Source organism: Narcine bancroftii, chromosome 5, assembly GCF_036971445.1.
Source record: "Narcine bancroftii isolate sNarBan1 chromosome 5, sNarBan1.hap1, whole genome shotgun sequence".
NCBI lineage: Eukaryota > Metazoa > Chordata > Chondrichthyes > Torpediniformes > Narcinidae > Narcine > Narcine bancroftii.
The window spans coordinates 165,749,427-165,768,253 of NC_091473.1; the positions used below are offsets into that span (position 1 = coordinate 165,749,427).

Here is an 18,827-nt window from a genome sequence, read left to right on the forward strand (position 1 = left end):
GGGCCTGACCTCGCCAGGACCATTGCCCACTCCCCCTCCCTACCGCAGGCCAACCCACGACTCACGGTGACGGGGCCGCTGATCCGCCGAGATGCCGCCCTGCAGCGAGAGCCGATGCCCCCGCACTGTCGTTGTCCAACCCAATCACCCGCAAACCCCGCCCTCCCGCACACAGGCCTGAGTAAGGATTATGAACTTTAATCTCAGGATAAAACAATCTTCCAATAGTTTCATGTCACAGTGATAAATATATTCCTGGTTAAAAATGGTCCTGCACCTGGATACGAGCTCATTAGGCATAAAACTTGAAAAGTGTGTAAATCAAAGGATATCTGTACCAATGGAAAAAGGGCATGGCAAATAACTCTGCTAGAGTTCATGCCCACAATCAGTCACCCATTTGATTGTTTCAGGAATCATGTTATTCTCCCACATTCTCAATAGCCCTCAGATTTTACTATTCGACAGCACACTAGCAACATTTGACAAATCCTCTATAGAGAAATATTATTTATTGAATATTTTATTTCTCATTTGTTAATGCTTCTGGAAAGAGTTTATCCAAAACTATTATTAAACATTTATTTTAATAAGAAAAAGTTTAACATTACATATGTTGAAAGAAGAGAAAACATGCAGATGTTGTTGAAAATTTTCAATAAATATTTAGTTCGGCCCTCGACTTAGTCCAAGTTTTTAATTTTGGCCCTCCGTGAATTTGAGTTTGACACCCCAGACTTAGGGAATAATGGTATTGAAGGCCAAGCTGTATTCTATGAAGAACAGCTCCATGTATGAATTGCTCTTTTCTAGGTGATGCAGAACTGAGTGGGAAGCCAGCCATATTGTGACTTTATTTATTGTTGTAAGGTGGTTTTATATGAACGTTTGCACTGTGACGCTGCCACAAAACACCAACTTTTGTGACTTGTTCATGACAATAAATTCTGATTTATTATGCTCTGTATCACCGTCCTTGTTCTTGATAAACACTAATGTAATGTCCTCAATTGGTACCTCACCCACTTCCTTCGACTTCATGCATAAATTTTGTTTTTTGTTCTTGAGCAGTTCTATCCTCTACTGAGTCAACCTCATCTTTTTAATGTAAGTAAAAAATGCCTTCATCCTGCACACAAAGGGCACTTCATGGCCCCTTTTAGACTTCCTAATCGCCTGCTTGAGCTCGTTCCTGCAATCTGTCTGATTGTAGTATCCTAAACCTTACTTAATCCTCCTTTTAATTTTTGACTTAGCTCATGACCTTTCTGATCATCCAAGGTTTTTTTTTAACCACCCCTCTCCTTCCTTCGTCCTGCAAAATGTGCTGGTCCTGGACTCTTAATTAGTTAGTCCTTAAGCAACTTGCACATGTTAGTTGTGGGCCTGTCCAGCAGTAGCTGGTCCCTGCTTACTCTCCCTAGCTCCAGTTCTGTCAGAATTTACCCTCCCCCAATTTAGAACTTTTCTATAAGGCCCAAGCTTATCCCTATCCAATCCTATCTTAAAACTTAAGGAAGAGTGACCACTCTTCCTCCACTGAAAAGCTGATCGCCTTGGCCGGGCTCATTTACAAATATGAAGTCCATTATGGTCCCCTTCCTGGTTAGTCTATTCACATGCTGCTTCAAGAAACTGAACTGGACTCACTTAAGAAATTTTGCTTCATCTATGCCTCTGGCAGTAAGGATGTCTCAATCAATATTGGGGTAGCTGAAGTCTCCCACTATGACAATCCTATTACTTTTGCAACATTCCATAATCAGTCCTCATGATCTTTTCCTTTACCTCTTAGTGTGCACTGGGAGTCCAACAGCATAGCCTACTCAGAGTGATTGCATCTTTATTTCTAATCTCTTTCTCCACTGGCTCAGTAGCTGAACCTGCCGTTTTGCTGACCGCACTTGTGACACTTTCCATGATTAGCAATGCTAATGTTTTCCCTCTCTATCCTGTCTAAAACTAGAAGACCCAGGAACATTGAGCTGTCAATCCTGCCCCTCTTGCAGCTATGCCTCTGTAATGGCCAAAACATCATAATTCCAAGTGATAAATTCATCTGCCTTGACCACAATACTTCTTGCATTAAAAAAAACACACTCCAGCCCCTCAATCTCACTGTGACCATTCATCAGTCCCCTTCCTTGCCCAAGCATTTGGCACCCCCTCAATTCCTCCACTTGTTGCCTAATCCCTTGTCACTCAAGTTTAAAACTTTCTCCTCACAGCCTATTTCACACCCAACTTTGTATCGTGAACAAACCCAAATATATTATATCCATATCAGATGTAGATTATGAATATCTGGGACCCCAGTACCAAAACACTCTGTTTAATTGAACTATTTAGTCTCAACCATAAAATGACCAATGTTCCTATTTTCTGGTAAACAGTTATCATTCCACATCAGTATATACCCAAATATCATGTGCTTTCAGTTTGATAACTTCATGTGAAAGAACTTTCACTTTCATAAAACATAACTCAAATATTATTTTACAAGAGCCACTTACTTAAAAATAGAGCCTAGTATTTTCCCATCTGCTGATGCCAGATTTGTCTATAGTTCTCTTTCCCTCCTTTCTAAAATAATTAGGTTACATTTATTGTCTTCCAATCTGTGGGCACTGTTTTAAAATCTATGGTATTCAGAAAAAGGATAACAAATTCATCCAATATTCTACAAAGCCGTCCTGGCCAGAGAAGAAACAAGCCTTCCGTCGCGCATGCAACCATCATCAGCGCAAACTCCGGGAGATCCAAAATGAGTGGTGGACTAGCCTCGCCAAACGAACCCAGCTCAGTGTGGACATTGGCGACTTCAGGGGTTTTTACGAGGCTCTAAAGGCTGTGTACGGCCCCTCACCCCAAGTCCAAAGCCCGCTGCGCAGCTCAAACAGCAAAGTCCTCCTCAGCGACAAGATCTCCATCCTCAACCGATGGTCAGAACACTTCCAATCTCTTTTCAGTGCCAACCGCTCAGTCCAAGATTCCGCCCTGCTCCAGCTCCCTCAACAGCCCCTAAGGGTAGAGCTGGATGAGAACCTCGCCCGGGAAGAGACATGTAAGGCAATTGAACAACTGAAAAGTGGCAAAGCAGCAGGTATGGATGGAATCCCCCCAGAGGTCTGGAAGGCTGGTGGCAAAACTCTGCATGTCAAACTGCATGAGTTTTTCAAGCTTTGTTGGGACCAAGGAAAACTGCCTCAGGACCTTCGTGATGCCATCATCATCACCCTGTACAAAAACAAAGGCGAGAAATCAGACTGCTCAAACTACAGGGGAATCACGCTGCTCTCCATTGCAGGCAAAATCTTCGCTAGGATTCTCCTAAATAGAATAATACCTAGTGTCGCCGAGAATGTTCTCCCAGAATCACAGTGCAGCTTTCGCGCAAACAGAGGAACTACTGACATGGTCTTTGCCCTCAGACAGCTCCAAGAAAAGTGCAGAGAACAAAACAAAGGACTCTACATCACCTTTGTTGACCTCACCAAAGCCTTCGACAATGTGAGCAGGAAAGGGCTTTGGCAAATACTAGAGCACATCGGATGCCCCCCAAAGTTCCTCAACATGGTTATCCAACTGCACGAAAACCAACAAGGTCGGGTCAGATACAGCAATGAGCTCTCTGAACCCTTCTCCATTAACAATGGCGTGAAGCAAGGCTGCATTCTCGCACCAACCCTCTTTTCAATCTTCTTCAGCATGATGCTGAACCAATGGGGTGGCTTGGGAGGAGGGAGGGGTGGGGGGAGAAAAAGTCACTGTATATGTGTGAAAAAGAAAAAGTGTATATCATGGCTAATGTGATTTATGGTGTGAAAAATAAAAAATTTTAAAAAAAAACAATGAAGACGCTGTTTACATCCGGTACCGCACGGATGGCAGTCTCTTCAATCTGAGGCGCCTGCAAGCTCACACCAAGACACAAGAGAAACTTGTCCGTGAACTGCTCTTTGCAGACGATGCCGCTTTAGTTGCCCATTCAGAGCCAGCTCTTCAGCGCTTGACGTCCTGTTTTGCGAAAACTGCCAAAATGTTTGGCCTGGAAGTCAGCCTGAAGAAAACTGAGGTCCTCCATCAGCCAGCTCCCCACCATGACTACCAGCCCCCCACATCTCCATCGGGCACACAAAACTCAAAACGGTCAACCAGTTTACCTATCTCGGCTGCACCATTTCATCAGATGCAAGGATCGACAACGAGATAGACAACAGACTCGCCAAGGTAAATAGCGCCTTTAGAAGACTACACAAAAGAGTCTGGAAAAACAACCAACTGAAAAACCTCACAAAGATAAGCGTATACAGAGCCGTTGTCATACCCACACTCCTGTTCGGCTCCGAATCATGGGTCCTCTACCGGCATCACCTACGGCTCCTAGAACGCTTCCACCAGCGTTGTCTCCGCTCCATCCTCAACATTCATTGGAGCGACTTCATCCCTAACATTGAAGTACTCGAGATGGCAGAGGCCGACAGCATTGAATCCACACTGCTGAAGATCCAACTGCGCTGGGTAGGTCACGTCTCCAGAATGGAGGACCTTCGCCTTCCCAAGATCGTGTTATATGTCGAGCTCTCCACTGGCCACCGTGACAGAGGTGCACCAAAGAAGAGGTACAAGGACTGCCTAAAGAAATCTCTTGGTGCCTGCCACATTGACCACCGCCAGTGGGCTGATATCGCCTCAAACCGTGCATCTTGGCGCCTCACAGTTCGGCGGGCAGCAACCTCCTTTGAAGAAGACCGCAGAGCCCACCTCACTGACAAAAGACAAAGGAGGAAAAACCCAACACCCAACCCCAACCAACCAATTTTCCCCTGCAACCGTGTCAGCCACAATCGAGCCTGCAGCTGACGTGGACATTTACCCCCTCCATAAATCTTCGTCCGCGAAGCCAAGCCAAAGAATATCAATGTCTCTAACATTTTTCTTTTTTAGAACTAATACTGATTTATTTCAGGTTTTCATTCACTTTAGACCTATTCTTCTCTCGCATTTCTATGTATTATTGCTTTCTCCTGTGAAGACAAAACACAGAATATTCATTACACTAAGGAGGGGATTGAATAACAAACGGCGTACATGATTTCAGAGAAGTTTTGAATTAGAATGTATTATGAAAGTTATCACAAATTTGCGAATCACAAGGAATTCTACAGAGTTAGAACAAGGGTCAATAAATAAGTTTCTTCTTTTTATTTGTTCTATAACATGCACGTTTGATACACTATACATTAATCTTTAGTGGATGCAATCAAAATGGAAGAGGTAAAAAAAAGCTATTTACATTTTTCTTTACAATCAACTTTGTTGTTCTACGATGGAGCACAGCTCGATAAAACAAAACTCAGTTTAGCCAAAGTACTCAATAACAACTGCAACATATACTGAATTATTACAATAAAACATTGAAACAGAGTTTTCAAGGAATCACTTTTAATTACAAATCTAATGGTGAAAAATATTTTTCATCCATAGGATTACTCTACCAGGCACGTCTATTTTCAACATGTATAATTAAGTTTAGATGGTACCTTTGCTTTATTCACAAATCTACAATAGACACAATAGGAACTACTTAACAAAACCGTATGGGTTTTCCACCAGTGGAGTAAAATTTTATGGCCAATTACCACTTAATTGATTTTTTTTAAAAACATCTTAAGATAGGAAATGATTCTAAAAGTTAGAACTAACCAACACCTTTTGCATTAATGCTGTGCAATATAAACGTGACTTAAGTGAAACATGCAGCAAATCTAGACTAACTCCATAACAAATAATCAAGTTAAACAGAACAAAGTTTGAAAATGTAAAACTTTCCTAATTCAAAAGAACCATCTGCATAAACCTTAGAATACTCACAGGATACTTTCTTTTCTGTAGCTATACTCATAGACTGAGTATCATATTTGACAGCATACAAGACCCACTTTTTTCCCCAAAAGCTTTCTCAAAAATATCCCCTGGGTCTTATATGCGAAGTTGAAATTAGGGTGATAATGGTGAGTAATGCTGACAGTGACCATCGTCGCTGCGTGGCTCACGAGCATCACCGCCGTCTATCGTTGCACACTGAAATGGAAGATTTTACCCTCAAGTTGGCTACAGAAGGAAAGCGCTCAAGTTATTACATACAAACTAAAAATGGTAAACTATGCTAAGGAGCATGGTAATAGAGCAACAGTGAGTTTTTGGGGCACCACCTACAGCAAAAATGATACAAGAATGGAGAAAGCAAGAACAACAGCTACAGACGGCTAAGAAGTGTAAACGTAACCTTTGTTGTCCAGTCCCACATTGGCCAGACTTGAGGAAGAGTTAAAAAATTGGGTGATAAATGAGAGGAATTCAGGGAAATGCATTTCTACCAAAATGATAATGAAAGACACCAGGAGATTAGAAGAAAAACAAAAGAATCCAGGTTTTGCAGGACCAACAGAAGGTTGGTGTTACCGGTTCATGTGTTTTTGTTTATAATAACCATACTGGTAGCTTGTTCTCTTATAAAAAATTTTCTGCTTCAGCTAATATGCTTTTGTGTTCTCTTGTTAATTACAGCAGGTTCCCACCTGCTTCAAAAGGACATCAGTCATCCCGGTAACCAAGAAGAATAGCGTGGGCTGCCACAACGACTAGCACCCAGGGCATTAACCTACTCTGATAAAATGCTTTGAGAGGTTGATCTTGGCCAGAAATAACATGCACCTAAGCAAAGATCTAGACCCTCTGCAATTCGCAATCCACAACAAACGCACTATTGCTGACTCTCCACTCCACTCTGGATCACCTTGATTACATACAGCTGCTCTTCATTGACTACAGCTCAGCCTTCAATACCATTATTTCCTTGGTGTTGGTCAAGAAGCTACAAACTCTAGGCCTCTATTTCCCCCCTCTGCATTTGGATGTTTGAATTTGTCATCGGAAGACCACAGACAGTACAAACTGGAAACAACGTCTCCTCTTCAATGATTATCAACACAGGCGCACTCCAAGGATGCAAGATTAGCCCACTGCTCTACTCATTATACACCCACGATTGTATGGCCAGGCACAATCCTAATGCCGATGACATCACAGTTCACAGCAGAATCACAAATGGCAATGAGGAAGTGTAGAGCAGCTCGATGAATGGTGTATCGACAACAACCTTGCGCTCAACATCAGCAAACTTAAGGAGGAATTCAGGGGAACATGACCCAATCCTCATCGAGGACTCAGTAATGTAGAGGGTCAAGAACTTCAAATTCTTGGGTGTCAACATCTCCAAGAACCTGTCCTGGAGCCTCCATGTTGATGAAGTCGCAAAGGCAGCTCACCAGCGGCTATACTTGTGATGTGTCCGAGGAGATTCTGTATGTCACCAAAGATTCTCGTACACTTCTACAGGTATACCATGGAGAGCATTCTGGCAGGTTGCATCACTGCCTGGTGTGGAGGTGCCACTCACAGGACAAGAATAAACTTCAGAGTGTTGATAACTCGACCTGTGATATCACAGGCACCAGACTTCACTCCATCGAGGACACCTACATGAGGTGGTGTCTTAAAAAAGCAGCCTCTATCCTCAAAGTCCCGCTCCACCCAAGCCATGCCCTCTTCACTCTGCTACCATCAGGAAAAAGGTACAGGAGCCTAAAGACGAGCACTCAGCGACACAGAGAGCTTCTTCCCCGCTGCCATCAGATTCCTGAATAATCAATGAACCAAAAACATTGCATTACTTTTTTTTAAAGTTATAATAATGTGGTAAAGATGGTTATAATATGGATGTTCGCTCTCTGAAGCTGCTTGAAAACCCTGAATTTTATGACTCGTTCATGACAATAAATTCTGATTCTATTATTATCAAAGAGATTTTTCCTGTTGTCCTAGTGGCATGTTTTGTCAAAGTTTTAAATGCTTACCTGTAAATGCACTAAAAAAATAATTCCTAATATTCCCCACTGAAATGGAGGGGGGGGGTGGTGTCTATGGGTCTTACATGATGTCAAATCTTGGATTTATTTTGAATCATGCTTGTAATCAATGTGCTAACTTTACTCATGTTGCTGACCAGTAAATTATTTCAATTACATTAACTCTTCAAGGGCAAGAGGAAGAAAAATATCTTATGAGTACTGTATCATATTTGACTGTTGCCTTTTGAGTCAAAGGGATATTGATGATTCCAAAATAAGGTCACTATTAAGATAAAAAGACAAAAATGCTGTGGATCTCACCAGGTCTCCCAGCATCCATAGGAGATAAAGATATATAACCAACATTTCAAGCCCGAGTCCTTCATTACCCTGAAGAAGGGCTCAGGCCTGAAACGTTGGTTATCTACCCTTACTTCCGATTGATGCTGCGTAACCTGCTGAGATCCTCAGCATTTTTATGTTTTTACTACAATCGCAGCGGCTATAGACTTTCGTGTTTCCACACCAATATTAATATATTCACAATCCTTTAAGTAAGGGATTGTTTTCATTGTGAAGCCTCAATTATTCTAAGAATTGGATGACCTAATTCTTAAAACCCACTCAATCATTAATAACTCTTCACAATAAATCAGATTGCTTTATATTTCCATCAATCTCACACTTCATATTTTAGCCAGGAAAGGTTTAGAACAGAAAATGTGCCCACTAACCATTGTTAAGCAGAAGTAACCTCCAATGGAGGTTATTGCTGCTTCAGCCTTTTAGAAATGTGCCATAGTCATAATCCAATGTTAATGCAACATGTGCCCTAACCCTAATGTACAATTAAAATGTACAAGTGTCTCCTTGAACTCCATTGGGATAATAGAATTTGACTTCTAGAACAATTGGGCTTTTTTTCCCCCTCACAACAGAAGATAAATAAGAACTGTCTCTAAATTGATTATTTTTTGTATTACACACATTGAAGTATAATTACAGTAACATTAATAAACTTCATTTACCGATTAAAGCAATAACAACCAGGGCTTATTATTAATTTCTGAAAACAGCCATAGTTTATTTGAAAGATGTTTGAACTTTTTCATCTGCAATGATGCATAATAGACTGTACTTATTCACAGCATTAGATCCACCAGCTATCATTTTTCTTTAGACATTATCCTGAAATACAGGCGCACAAATTTGCAATAATGTCTAAACTCAGGTGGAAGTGGCTTATATGTAGACAATGAACTGAAGCAGCATCTTACTAGTTTAAAAAAAATAAACAAAAAAAATTAAATTTAAAATTATTTAATTTTGGTGTTGCTTAATCTATTTAAAAAAGTAATTGCCCACTTAAATACTAAATTAAATATGTTTGTGGAAAATTTATTTGTTATGAAAACAGTATTAATATAATTTATTAGTCTCCACATATTGTTGCATTTAATATAGTTGTTGATGACATAAAGTATTAGATCCACAATGTTTAAATGAAATGTCATTGTTTGTGAGCAAGTTTTAGAAAGGTGCCAAGAGATTGAAATTCTCTATCAAAATTGCAAAAATAACTGTCACCCAATGCTTTTGCAAGGATGTTTTGAACTTCTTTTACAGATTTGAAAGTGGCCAAGCAGTCAAAATGAATAAATTAATAAATAATGCATTAATAATTATAACAAATATAAATTACATATTTAATGTACTGTGGCTATGATTTATGTCTTTTATGAAGCAGGCTAAACTGGTGAAAACGAGAACCTATAGCATTCCTACATTATAACTGCCACTAACTGCCATGTTTAAAAACTTTAAAATGAAATTCTGACAAAAAACATGGCAAATTTAGACAAAATCGTGTTTTCTATTGTCTTACTCTTACTGCATGCCTTTATTTGTTGGTAATGCTCTGTACCTTTAAAAAATATGGTCAATGTATTTTGAACACACCATCAAACGCTGTAAATTAATGCTCTTAATAATCAGGATCGTCAGCATTCATTCCAATCACGTGTTTTCTGGAACTGTCAATACATCACATTTTATTTCCAATCGAAATGCTTAACAGCTTTCAGTTATAAATGTTAGGCTAGTTTCTTATTGCTTTCAGATCTTCGGTTTTGCAGCGAGGTTGAAAATTCCAAGATGAGTTTTGCACTTTTACGGGGCCGCTCCATCACCACAGAATGGCCACAGTTTTCCAAGAAATCCACTCGGCAACCAGGAATATTTTCCGCAAGAACTCCAGCTCCAGAAACATCAAGTACCTAGTTACATGAGTAACGAGGAATAAGAATCTTTAAATTACTTTATAAAATGAAATGTTATGGAAATGATCAATCTTATTTACACATTTACTTTCAAATTTATCCATTGATTCTGCAATTTATTATTATTCTATCCATTTATTATGTCATTATTTTTTTAAAAATTATTTTTCACACTATGAACCATATCAATCAAAATACACACAAACACTTCCCTCTTGAATATACACAGTGGCATTTTCTCCCCTTTTTTCCACCCAACCTTCCCACCCCCCCTCCAAACCCATTAAACGTTCAACATATACAATACAATAAAACCATTAAACAACGTCATCACATAATGAAAATAAACAAGAAAATTATGTCATCTACTTTTATACACTGGATCAGGTCTTTTTGTCTTCTTCTCATTTTAGGGGGTGGAGATCCACGGCAAGCCCTTTCTTGTGTTCCATGTACGATTCCCAAATTTGTTCAAATAATGTGACTTTTTAAAAATTATATGTTATTTTTTCCAATAGAATACACTTATTCATTTCTATGTACCATTGCTGTACTCTCGGGCTCTCTTCTGATTTCCAAGTTGATATTATGTCATTATTGAGCTTTAGGCAAATGTTTACCAAGCGCAAACCTTTTCTAATGGTAGCATGAAGATCTATTTCAAAGTAAATCAGATGGTATTTTAGCACTGTCAGGAAATGCTACTTTTCAAAATTTTTCAAATGATTTATTCAATTCTCACAAGCAGAAGAGTTTTCTCAGTGTCTTTGTCAGTATTATTTAAAATGCTATTTTTAAAAAATATCATAGCTGTTTCTGAAACGTTGCATTACATAAATTGTCCCATCTCCCTTGCAACGTAGCATTGTTGTGAAAACTGCTTAAAAATTTAGAGCTTTTTCCTTCAAAGAAAAATAGCCTCAATATTTTCTGCATGAGGATTTCTGTAATAAATTCAAATTATTATTTAATTTAAACTCACAGTTGGATAGTGAGTTACGACAAGAGACTGTTTAGTTGTCCATATATTGTGTCAATAGTTAATACTATATGTTAACTATAATAATTACAAACTTACCTGATCCTGCTTTCCCCAAATGACCTGAGTCGGAGCTTTGATTAGTTTCATGTGTTCATGTAAAGTGTGTCTTGAGTTTTCTCCAGCTATTTCTAGAAATACTGTGCATAGTTATGGAAAATAAAGTGGTAAACATGTTACAAAATTAAATCTTAACCCAGTATTTGCATTATTAATTTCACAGCCATTCAATCTGTTAATTATGAAAGTAAAGAGTAGTACAGGTACACAATCCTTTATCCGGACATCTAAAATCCAGAAATCTCTAAAATCCGGCAAGTGGAGAGAGAGATGGCAGCACGAGTTGGGCAGGCGAGGGGGAGAGACCGGCAGCGTGAGTCGGGTGGGCGAGAGAATGGCAGTGCGAGTCGGGCAGACGAGAGGGCAAGACTGGCAGCACGAGTCAGGCGGGCAAGAGGGGGAGAGCGGCAGCGTGAGTCGGACGGGTGAGGAGGGGGGAGATGGCAGCGTGACTGGAAGGGGGTGGGTGTGGATACGGCAGCTCAATTCGGGTGGGCTTAAATCTGGCTTTCTGAAATTAGGAAATATCCGAAATTCAGAACACACTGTTCCTCAAGGGTTCCGGATAAAGGATTGTGTACCTGTATACATTGTTCACTCCAGGACCTACAAATCCTGGATTTCCTTGCTATGATGCTATCAGCTCACATTTTTAATAATTAGCTATATAAAAAAGTTAAAAACCTTAACAAGCAGGGGAAAGAAGTAATTACCAGCAGATGTCATTTGGTACCCTGTCTTGGCAAATTGTGCAGAATGTGCCAGAATGGATAAAAAGTTGGTTGATGGTGTTAGGTCTGCTTTGTTCATGAATGAGTGAGACAAACACCAGGCTGAGTCGAAATCAGGGTTCTTTGTTCTTTATTACCGGATTGTAACACTTGCGACTAACCATGTTAGTCGGAGAATGCATTCTGCCGTTATCAGCAAAATGGTGATTTTTTATACCCTTGGATATGTGCTTAGAACATCATCATATCATTACTTGTCCAATGACTAAAACTGTTGCTATCCTTTCCCTGCTAGCTTCCTGCCTCTCAATCCATCAATGTCTCTCTTATCTTGTAAGTACAAGGATGCATTCACATCTTGTTACAGCCCTGTACATTCCCATCTCATGATGTTTTACCTTACAATGGGTAAAACACAGAGGGTTAGAGATCATGCAAGTTGAGCTGAAGTGATATACCCAGATGCTGTTTGGTATAATTTAATCCTGAATAGGATATTGTATGTGGTGTATATTGAAATTTACATAAATGTAAACTTTTTGGAAGGATAAAATGACTAGGAAGGCATAGGTATTTGTAAAATTATGACTCAGATACCAGATACAATAATAGAAAAGTATGATGCATTGGTATAGCTAAGCTATAAGAGTCATGGGAGTCCGCATATCGGAGGATCTTTTTTGGAGCCAGCACATCAAGACAATCATGAAGAAGGCATGAGATTTGGCAGCTGTTGAAAACTCTGAAACTTCCACAGATGTGCTTTGGAAAATATACGGGCTGATTGCATCACTGCCTGGTTTAGTAAATCCAAGTGCCCAGGAATGCAGAAGGTAGCAAACATTCCCAAGTCCATCATAGACTCTGACCTCCCATCAATTGAAGACATATATTTGAGGTGCTGCCTTGAAAAGGCAGCTAACATCATAAAGGACTGCCATCACCCTGGTCATGCCCTCTTCTCGTTGCTACCTTCAGGAAGAAGGTACAAAAGCCTCAAGTCTAGCATCTCTAGGTTCAAGAACAAGTACTGGGCATTACTGCTGAAGTGACTTTCAATTAAAAAGCTCTTCAGACACATATACAAGTGACTAAAAATACTATAAATGCCCTTACCTAAGTTTTTCCCAGCAATTAGGGATGAAAGACTGAAGTAGGAGAGTCAAATTTAATGGGAATGACAGAAATAAATTATACTTTTAGATTGAAGAAAGCCATGCTGAAATTTTTAAATAATTAAGACCATAAGACATAGGAGCAGAAATAGGCTGTTCATCCCATCAAGTCAGCTCTGCCATTTAATCATGAGCTGATCCATTTTTCCATGCAGCCCCACTGCCCGGCCTTCTCCCCATAACCTTTAAAGCCCTGGCTAATCAAGAACATCAATCTCTGCTATAAATACACCCCATGAATTGCCCTCCACGTCTGCCTGTGGCAACAAATTCCACCTCTGCATCTGTGTTCAGTGGATGTCCTTCAATCCTGCAGTTGTGCCCTCTTGTCCTAGACTCTCCCACCGTGGGAAACAACCTTTCAGCATCTACTCTGTTGATGCCTTTCAACATTCAAATTGTTTCAATGAGATTCCTCCCTTCCCCCCCACCCCTCATTCTCCTAAATTCCAAAGAGTACAGGAGAAGGGCTGTCAAATGCTCCTCATATAACCTTTTCATTCCCAGAATCATCCTTGTGAACCTCCTCTGAACTCTCTCCAATGTCAGCACATCCTTTCTTAAAATGAGAAGCCCAAAACTGCTCACAATACACCAAGTGAGGTCTCACCAGTGCCTTATAAAGCCTCAACATCACATCCTAGCTCTTACATTCAAAATGAATGCCAGCATTACATGCAAGTTTATCTTTAGGCGATCCTGCACAAGTACTCCCAGGTCCCTTTGCATCTGGGTATTTCCAATTTTCTCCCCATTTTAGAAAAAAACTCTGCCTGTTATTTTTCTACCAAAATGTATGATAATGTATTTAATTTGTAACTTCTCTGCCCTTTCTCTTAATCTGTCTAAGTCCTTCTGAAACTTCCATGTTTGCTTTACACCTGCTCTTCCACCTACCTTCATATTATTTGCAGATTTGGCCACAAAGCCATTCATTCCATAATTTAAATAATTAATATACAACTTGAAAAGAAGCAGCCCCAACAATGACCCACTCCACTAGCAACTGGCATCCAACCAGAATATGATCCCTGTATTCCAACTCTATACTTCCTGCCAATCAGCCAATGCTTTACCCACACTAGATTGTTTCCCTAGGCTCTTATCTTGTTAAGTAGTCTAATATGTGGCACATTGTCAAACGATTTCTGAAAATCCAAATACCACGACATCCACTGCATCTCCTTTATCTAGCCTACTTGTCATGTTTTCAGATTTCCATTACATTTGTCAAGCAAGATATCCCCTTAAACTATGATTTTCAGTCCTCCGGGACCATACCAGAATCCAATGATTTTTGAAAGATCCTTATCCATGCCTCCAAAATCTCTATCTCTACTTCTTTCAGAACCCGAGGGTGCATCTGGTTGAGGAGACTTATCCACTCTTAGACCATTCAGCTTTCTGTGCACCTTCTCCCTTGAAGTCGTAACTGCAATCTTTTTGTTCCCTTTTATATTATCTACTAGCCTTTTTTCATATTTCATCTTCACTCTCCTACTGTTTTTACTTAACTTCTGTAAGTTTTAAAAAACTTCCCAATCTACCTTTCCACTAATTATTGCTTCCTTGTATGTCCTCTCTTTTGCTTTTACGTTGGTTTTGACTTCACTTGTGAGCCAATTTGTGACATTTTTCTATTAAAATATTTCTTCTTTTTTGGTATGCATTTATCCTGCACTATCCCCATTTCTTGCAGAAACTCCATCCATTGCTATTCTGCCATCTTTCCTACTAGTGTCCCCTTCCAATCTACTTGGACCAGTTCCTCTCTCATGCCACTGTAATTCCCTTTACTCCACTGAAATTCCAGCCCCTTTCACACTGGCACCTTGTCCCAGCAATTGACGGCCAATCTACTAGCTCCAGTATGAAAGCTCTTTAATCAAGAAGGGAGTATTATCCCTGGCATTTAATAACACCTGCGTGCTGATTAGCCCAGTGTGAAAGGGTCAAAGGGTATCCTGGGATAAAGTACTGACACGTTGATTACATTTTTGTGTGAGTGCAGGAATGTGAAGGAAACAAAAGATTAAAAAGGAATAAACTCTGCCGACCTTAATAAACCTTTATAAATTTCTAAAGGACCGTGGGAAAGTCGCAGCAGGAGAGAGAGAGAGATGGTGAATCTGCCCTCCCAGAATTCTGTGCAGCAGAGAAAGCCCTCCATGTGTGTTCCATGAGTGCTCCATGCATACAGCCCTTTCTCTGCTGCACGGAATTGTGGGAGGGCAGGTCCACTATCGCTCTTTCCCACGGTCTTTATAAATTGTGCGGCTATATTTTCCCATGGTCTTTTATAAAATTATAAAGGATTATATAGGTCGGCACAACAACAGGGGCTGGAGGGCTCATACTGTGCTGTACATAATGCTTAATTATGTTATAATTAGGCATGATTAACTTTGTTTAAATACCAAATCATAATACATTGATCAGGATTTTGGGTTGGTCCACCATCGCTCAATGCGTCACTCAGGTGTCACCGGTGGAGGATAGACTCCCCTATCCCCGGGGATGCCTTGCGGTGATTGTGAAAGGACACAGAGAACCAGTTAACAGTGGTCCAGTGTGAACTGCAAAAACGGCTTCCTTAACCGGTTCACTGAACAGCCAAGCTACTGGTTAGCCAGTGTGAAAAGAGCTACCAACACATATGACTTTAGTTTCTCCTTGTTAAAACTCAAATTGAATTCATTCAAATTGTGATCCCTGCCCTCTAAACGTTCCTTTACTCTTTCATCACCTCTGGTGCATCACACAGCACCCGATCCAGTATAGCCGATTCCCGAATGGGCTCATCAACAAGCTGCTCTAAAAAGCCATCTTGTAGGCATGATTATAAATTTTTTCAATGTCTAATTTATAAGTTCCACAAATATATTACATCACAAAATATACATGAAGCATAACTTAAAAATTGTCTCTCTAAATACAGACTTCCTTTCAAACTGAAATAAATGCCAACAAACATATCAATGGGCATTAATATTGATACCACACAACAGCCACCAGATGGAGCAAATAGAAAAAATAACTATTGCATACAAAATTAATTAATCTTTGCAGGTTGGATACCTGCTGTTTTCTTTTCCTCAGTACTATGAATAGAGTCAACACACAAGTCCTTGCTTCTAATTGAACATGGCCAGTATAGAAATTGGCAAGGACAGTATCACCCTTAGTTATTGTGCCACACAGGCAAATGGCACATGTTACATGTGAAAATCAAAGACTAGAATGTTACATGATCAACACCTCACTATTAGCCATTCTTTTACATGCAAATCCTATAATGAAAGCAAGAACATGATTTGATTTAGTAAAATTATCAGGTTTTTTTTCATGAAAAGTCTACAGTGAACTTTTGATGATATGATCTAACCATTCCAATTAACACGTAGTTATTTACTCCTGATGTCCTCTTAGTTCTGTGGGTTTAAGCATTATTTATGCATATAATGTGGGAATGAACACAAACTTGTGAAAAACAATGGGTGGATTTGTAGCCACTTGTCCTGAATACCATCTCATAAAGCAGCTCTGATACTTGTTTGAGCAGTCTTTACTTCAAACTGACTAATTGATTGTAAAGAATCTTGTATTTATTTTAAAACATTATCTTACTCACATTCACGGTAAAAGTCATTGTGAGGCAGTCGGACATCCACAAGACCCTGAAGAATCTAAGATAAACAAAGCAAGTATTGATGGAATATACAATCTGAAAATTAAGACGGAATCTCAGTGGATATTCAATTTATTTTTAGTTTTGTATTTAACTTATTGAATGCATATCTATTTCAGAAGCTGACAAATGTAACCATGCTTTTAGTTCAAGTGGAGTTGTTGTGTATTTTTTATTCCATTTCATGAGGTTTCCCTCGTACGAAACAGCTGCTATGTTTCCTTATAGAACAATGTATTTGCAGCTCAAAAGTATTTCATTGTGAAGGATTTGGAGTCATAATGTGATCTGATGTTACACAAATTTTATTTTTAACTGTTTACGTTCTTTTTCTGTCTGCATTATTTTAAGGAATAAAAAGTGATTAACTAGATTTGGTAGCAAATTGAAATTTGAAACTTGGATGTCAAAATTGAACCAATTTGATTTCATTTATATTCAGTCCTCTTCAGAAACCCTGAAAGAAACAGCAATGTAATATACTTAGGCAAGATCATCCTCAGTAAGCTCCTTTTTATTGCATAAGACTACCAGCTCCCGACAGCAGATTTCACAACCAGAATCCAGCAGGTTTGCTAGAGCTGTTCGGGAGGGTTTAAACTAATTTGGCGGTGGAGGGGGGTGGGAAACAGAATGAGAGATCAGAGAATAGAGCAGATGGTGCAAAGGGTAAAGTAATATGTTGGGAATTTGTGAGGAAGGAGGCAGTGGAGAAAGCATAAATGTAGTCATTTGGAGAGTTTGAAATACGTTTTAGGAATATTAGGAGAAGTATTAGGAATAAGGGAGATTAACAGAGCATAGATCAGTATGTAGAATTACGATGGTCTGATTGTAATCGAGACTTGGCTGATGAAGTAACAGGATTGGCTGATGCAGGTATCGGGGTTTAGTTGTTTTAAAAGGGAGAGATGGGAGGTAAAAGGGAGGGAGGGAGTAGCAATACTGATCAGGGCTAATTCAAAGCTCCAGAAAAGGGATGTCATGGAGGAATTGTCTACTGAGTCAGTGTGGGTGAATTCAGAAACAGGAAGAGGACGATTACTGTACTGGGAGTAGTCTACAGGCCCCCAAATAGCCCTTGGGATACTGAGGAGCAGAATCGGAGGTAGATTTCAGAATGGTGCAGAAATAACAGGGTTGTTGTTATGGGAGACTTCAATTTTCTGTAAATTTCTACAGATGTGTGGTGGAAAGGGTGCTGGTACGGAAACACCAATACCCCTGAGGATAAAGCCCTCAAAAAGGTAGTGGACTCATCCCAGGACATCACAGGCAAAACCCTCCCCATTATCAAGAACTTCTACAGGGAACACTGCTGTTGGAGAGCCGCAGCAATCATCAAGGATTCACGCCACCCAGCACGTACTCTGTTCTCGCTGCTGCCATCAGGAAAGCGGTATCGGTGCCACAAGACTCACACCACTTTGCTATATAAAGGACACTGACCTGCTGAGTTTCTCCAGCTTTGTGTTGTTACTTCAACCATGGTGTCTGCAAACTTTTTTGTTTTACCTCTGACTACTGCACAACTCTGTGAAATCTCTGAGGGATGCCTGCCCTGAAGAAGTTCTCCTTTGCTCTCTGAAGGGAGCTCTGTGGGACTTTTCCTCCCATCTGCTCCCCATCTGTAATCCCTGCTGCTTTCAAGCTCTACAACCATGTACTCACATAGACTCGCTTCCACAGCCACATTGCCTTCCTTGCTACTAAAGGGCTCAAGACTGAAACATCCGTTATGTATTTTTATCTTTGTTATATGAAGGGCACTGTTTGACCTGCTGAGTTTCTCCAGCTCTGTTTTAACTTCAACTTGAAGGCATGGTTAATGGCAGAATTCTTAACAGTGTGGAAGAACAGAGGGGGCCAGAATCCATAGATCTCTCAAGGTTGTTTTGCAGGTTGATAGGGAAGTTAAGGCAGCTTTATAGTATTCTGGTCT

The 18,827-nt window shown here is 39.9% G+C and overlaps 1 protein-coding gene across 2 annotated transcripts in view; it reads right to left on the minus strand.

Annotated features, from left to right (window-relative positions):
- Positions 1-5,190: 5,190 nt before the first annotated feature.
- LOC138764138 (monoacylglycerol lipase abhd6-A-like) overlaps positions 5,191-18,827 on the minus strand; it is an 87,381-nt gene continuing 73,744 nt past the window's right edge. For both annotated transcript variants that reach the window (XM_069939596.1, XM_069939595.1), the window contains exons 7-9: positions 16,829-16,883; positions 11,271-11,371; positions 5,191-10,189 (exon numbers count right to left, since the gene is read on the minus strand). In XM_069939596.1, the coding sequence (XP_069795697.1) occupies positions 10,007-10,189; positions 11,271-11,371; positions 16,829-16,883 (339 nt within the window). In that variant the 3' untranslated portion in view covers positions 5,191-10,006. The remainder of the gene's footprint in view (positions 10,190-11,270; positions 11,372-16,828; positions 16,884-18,827) is intronic.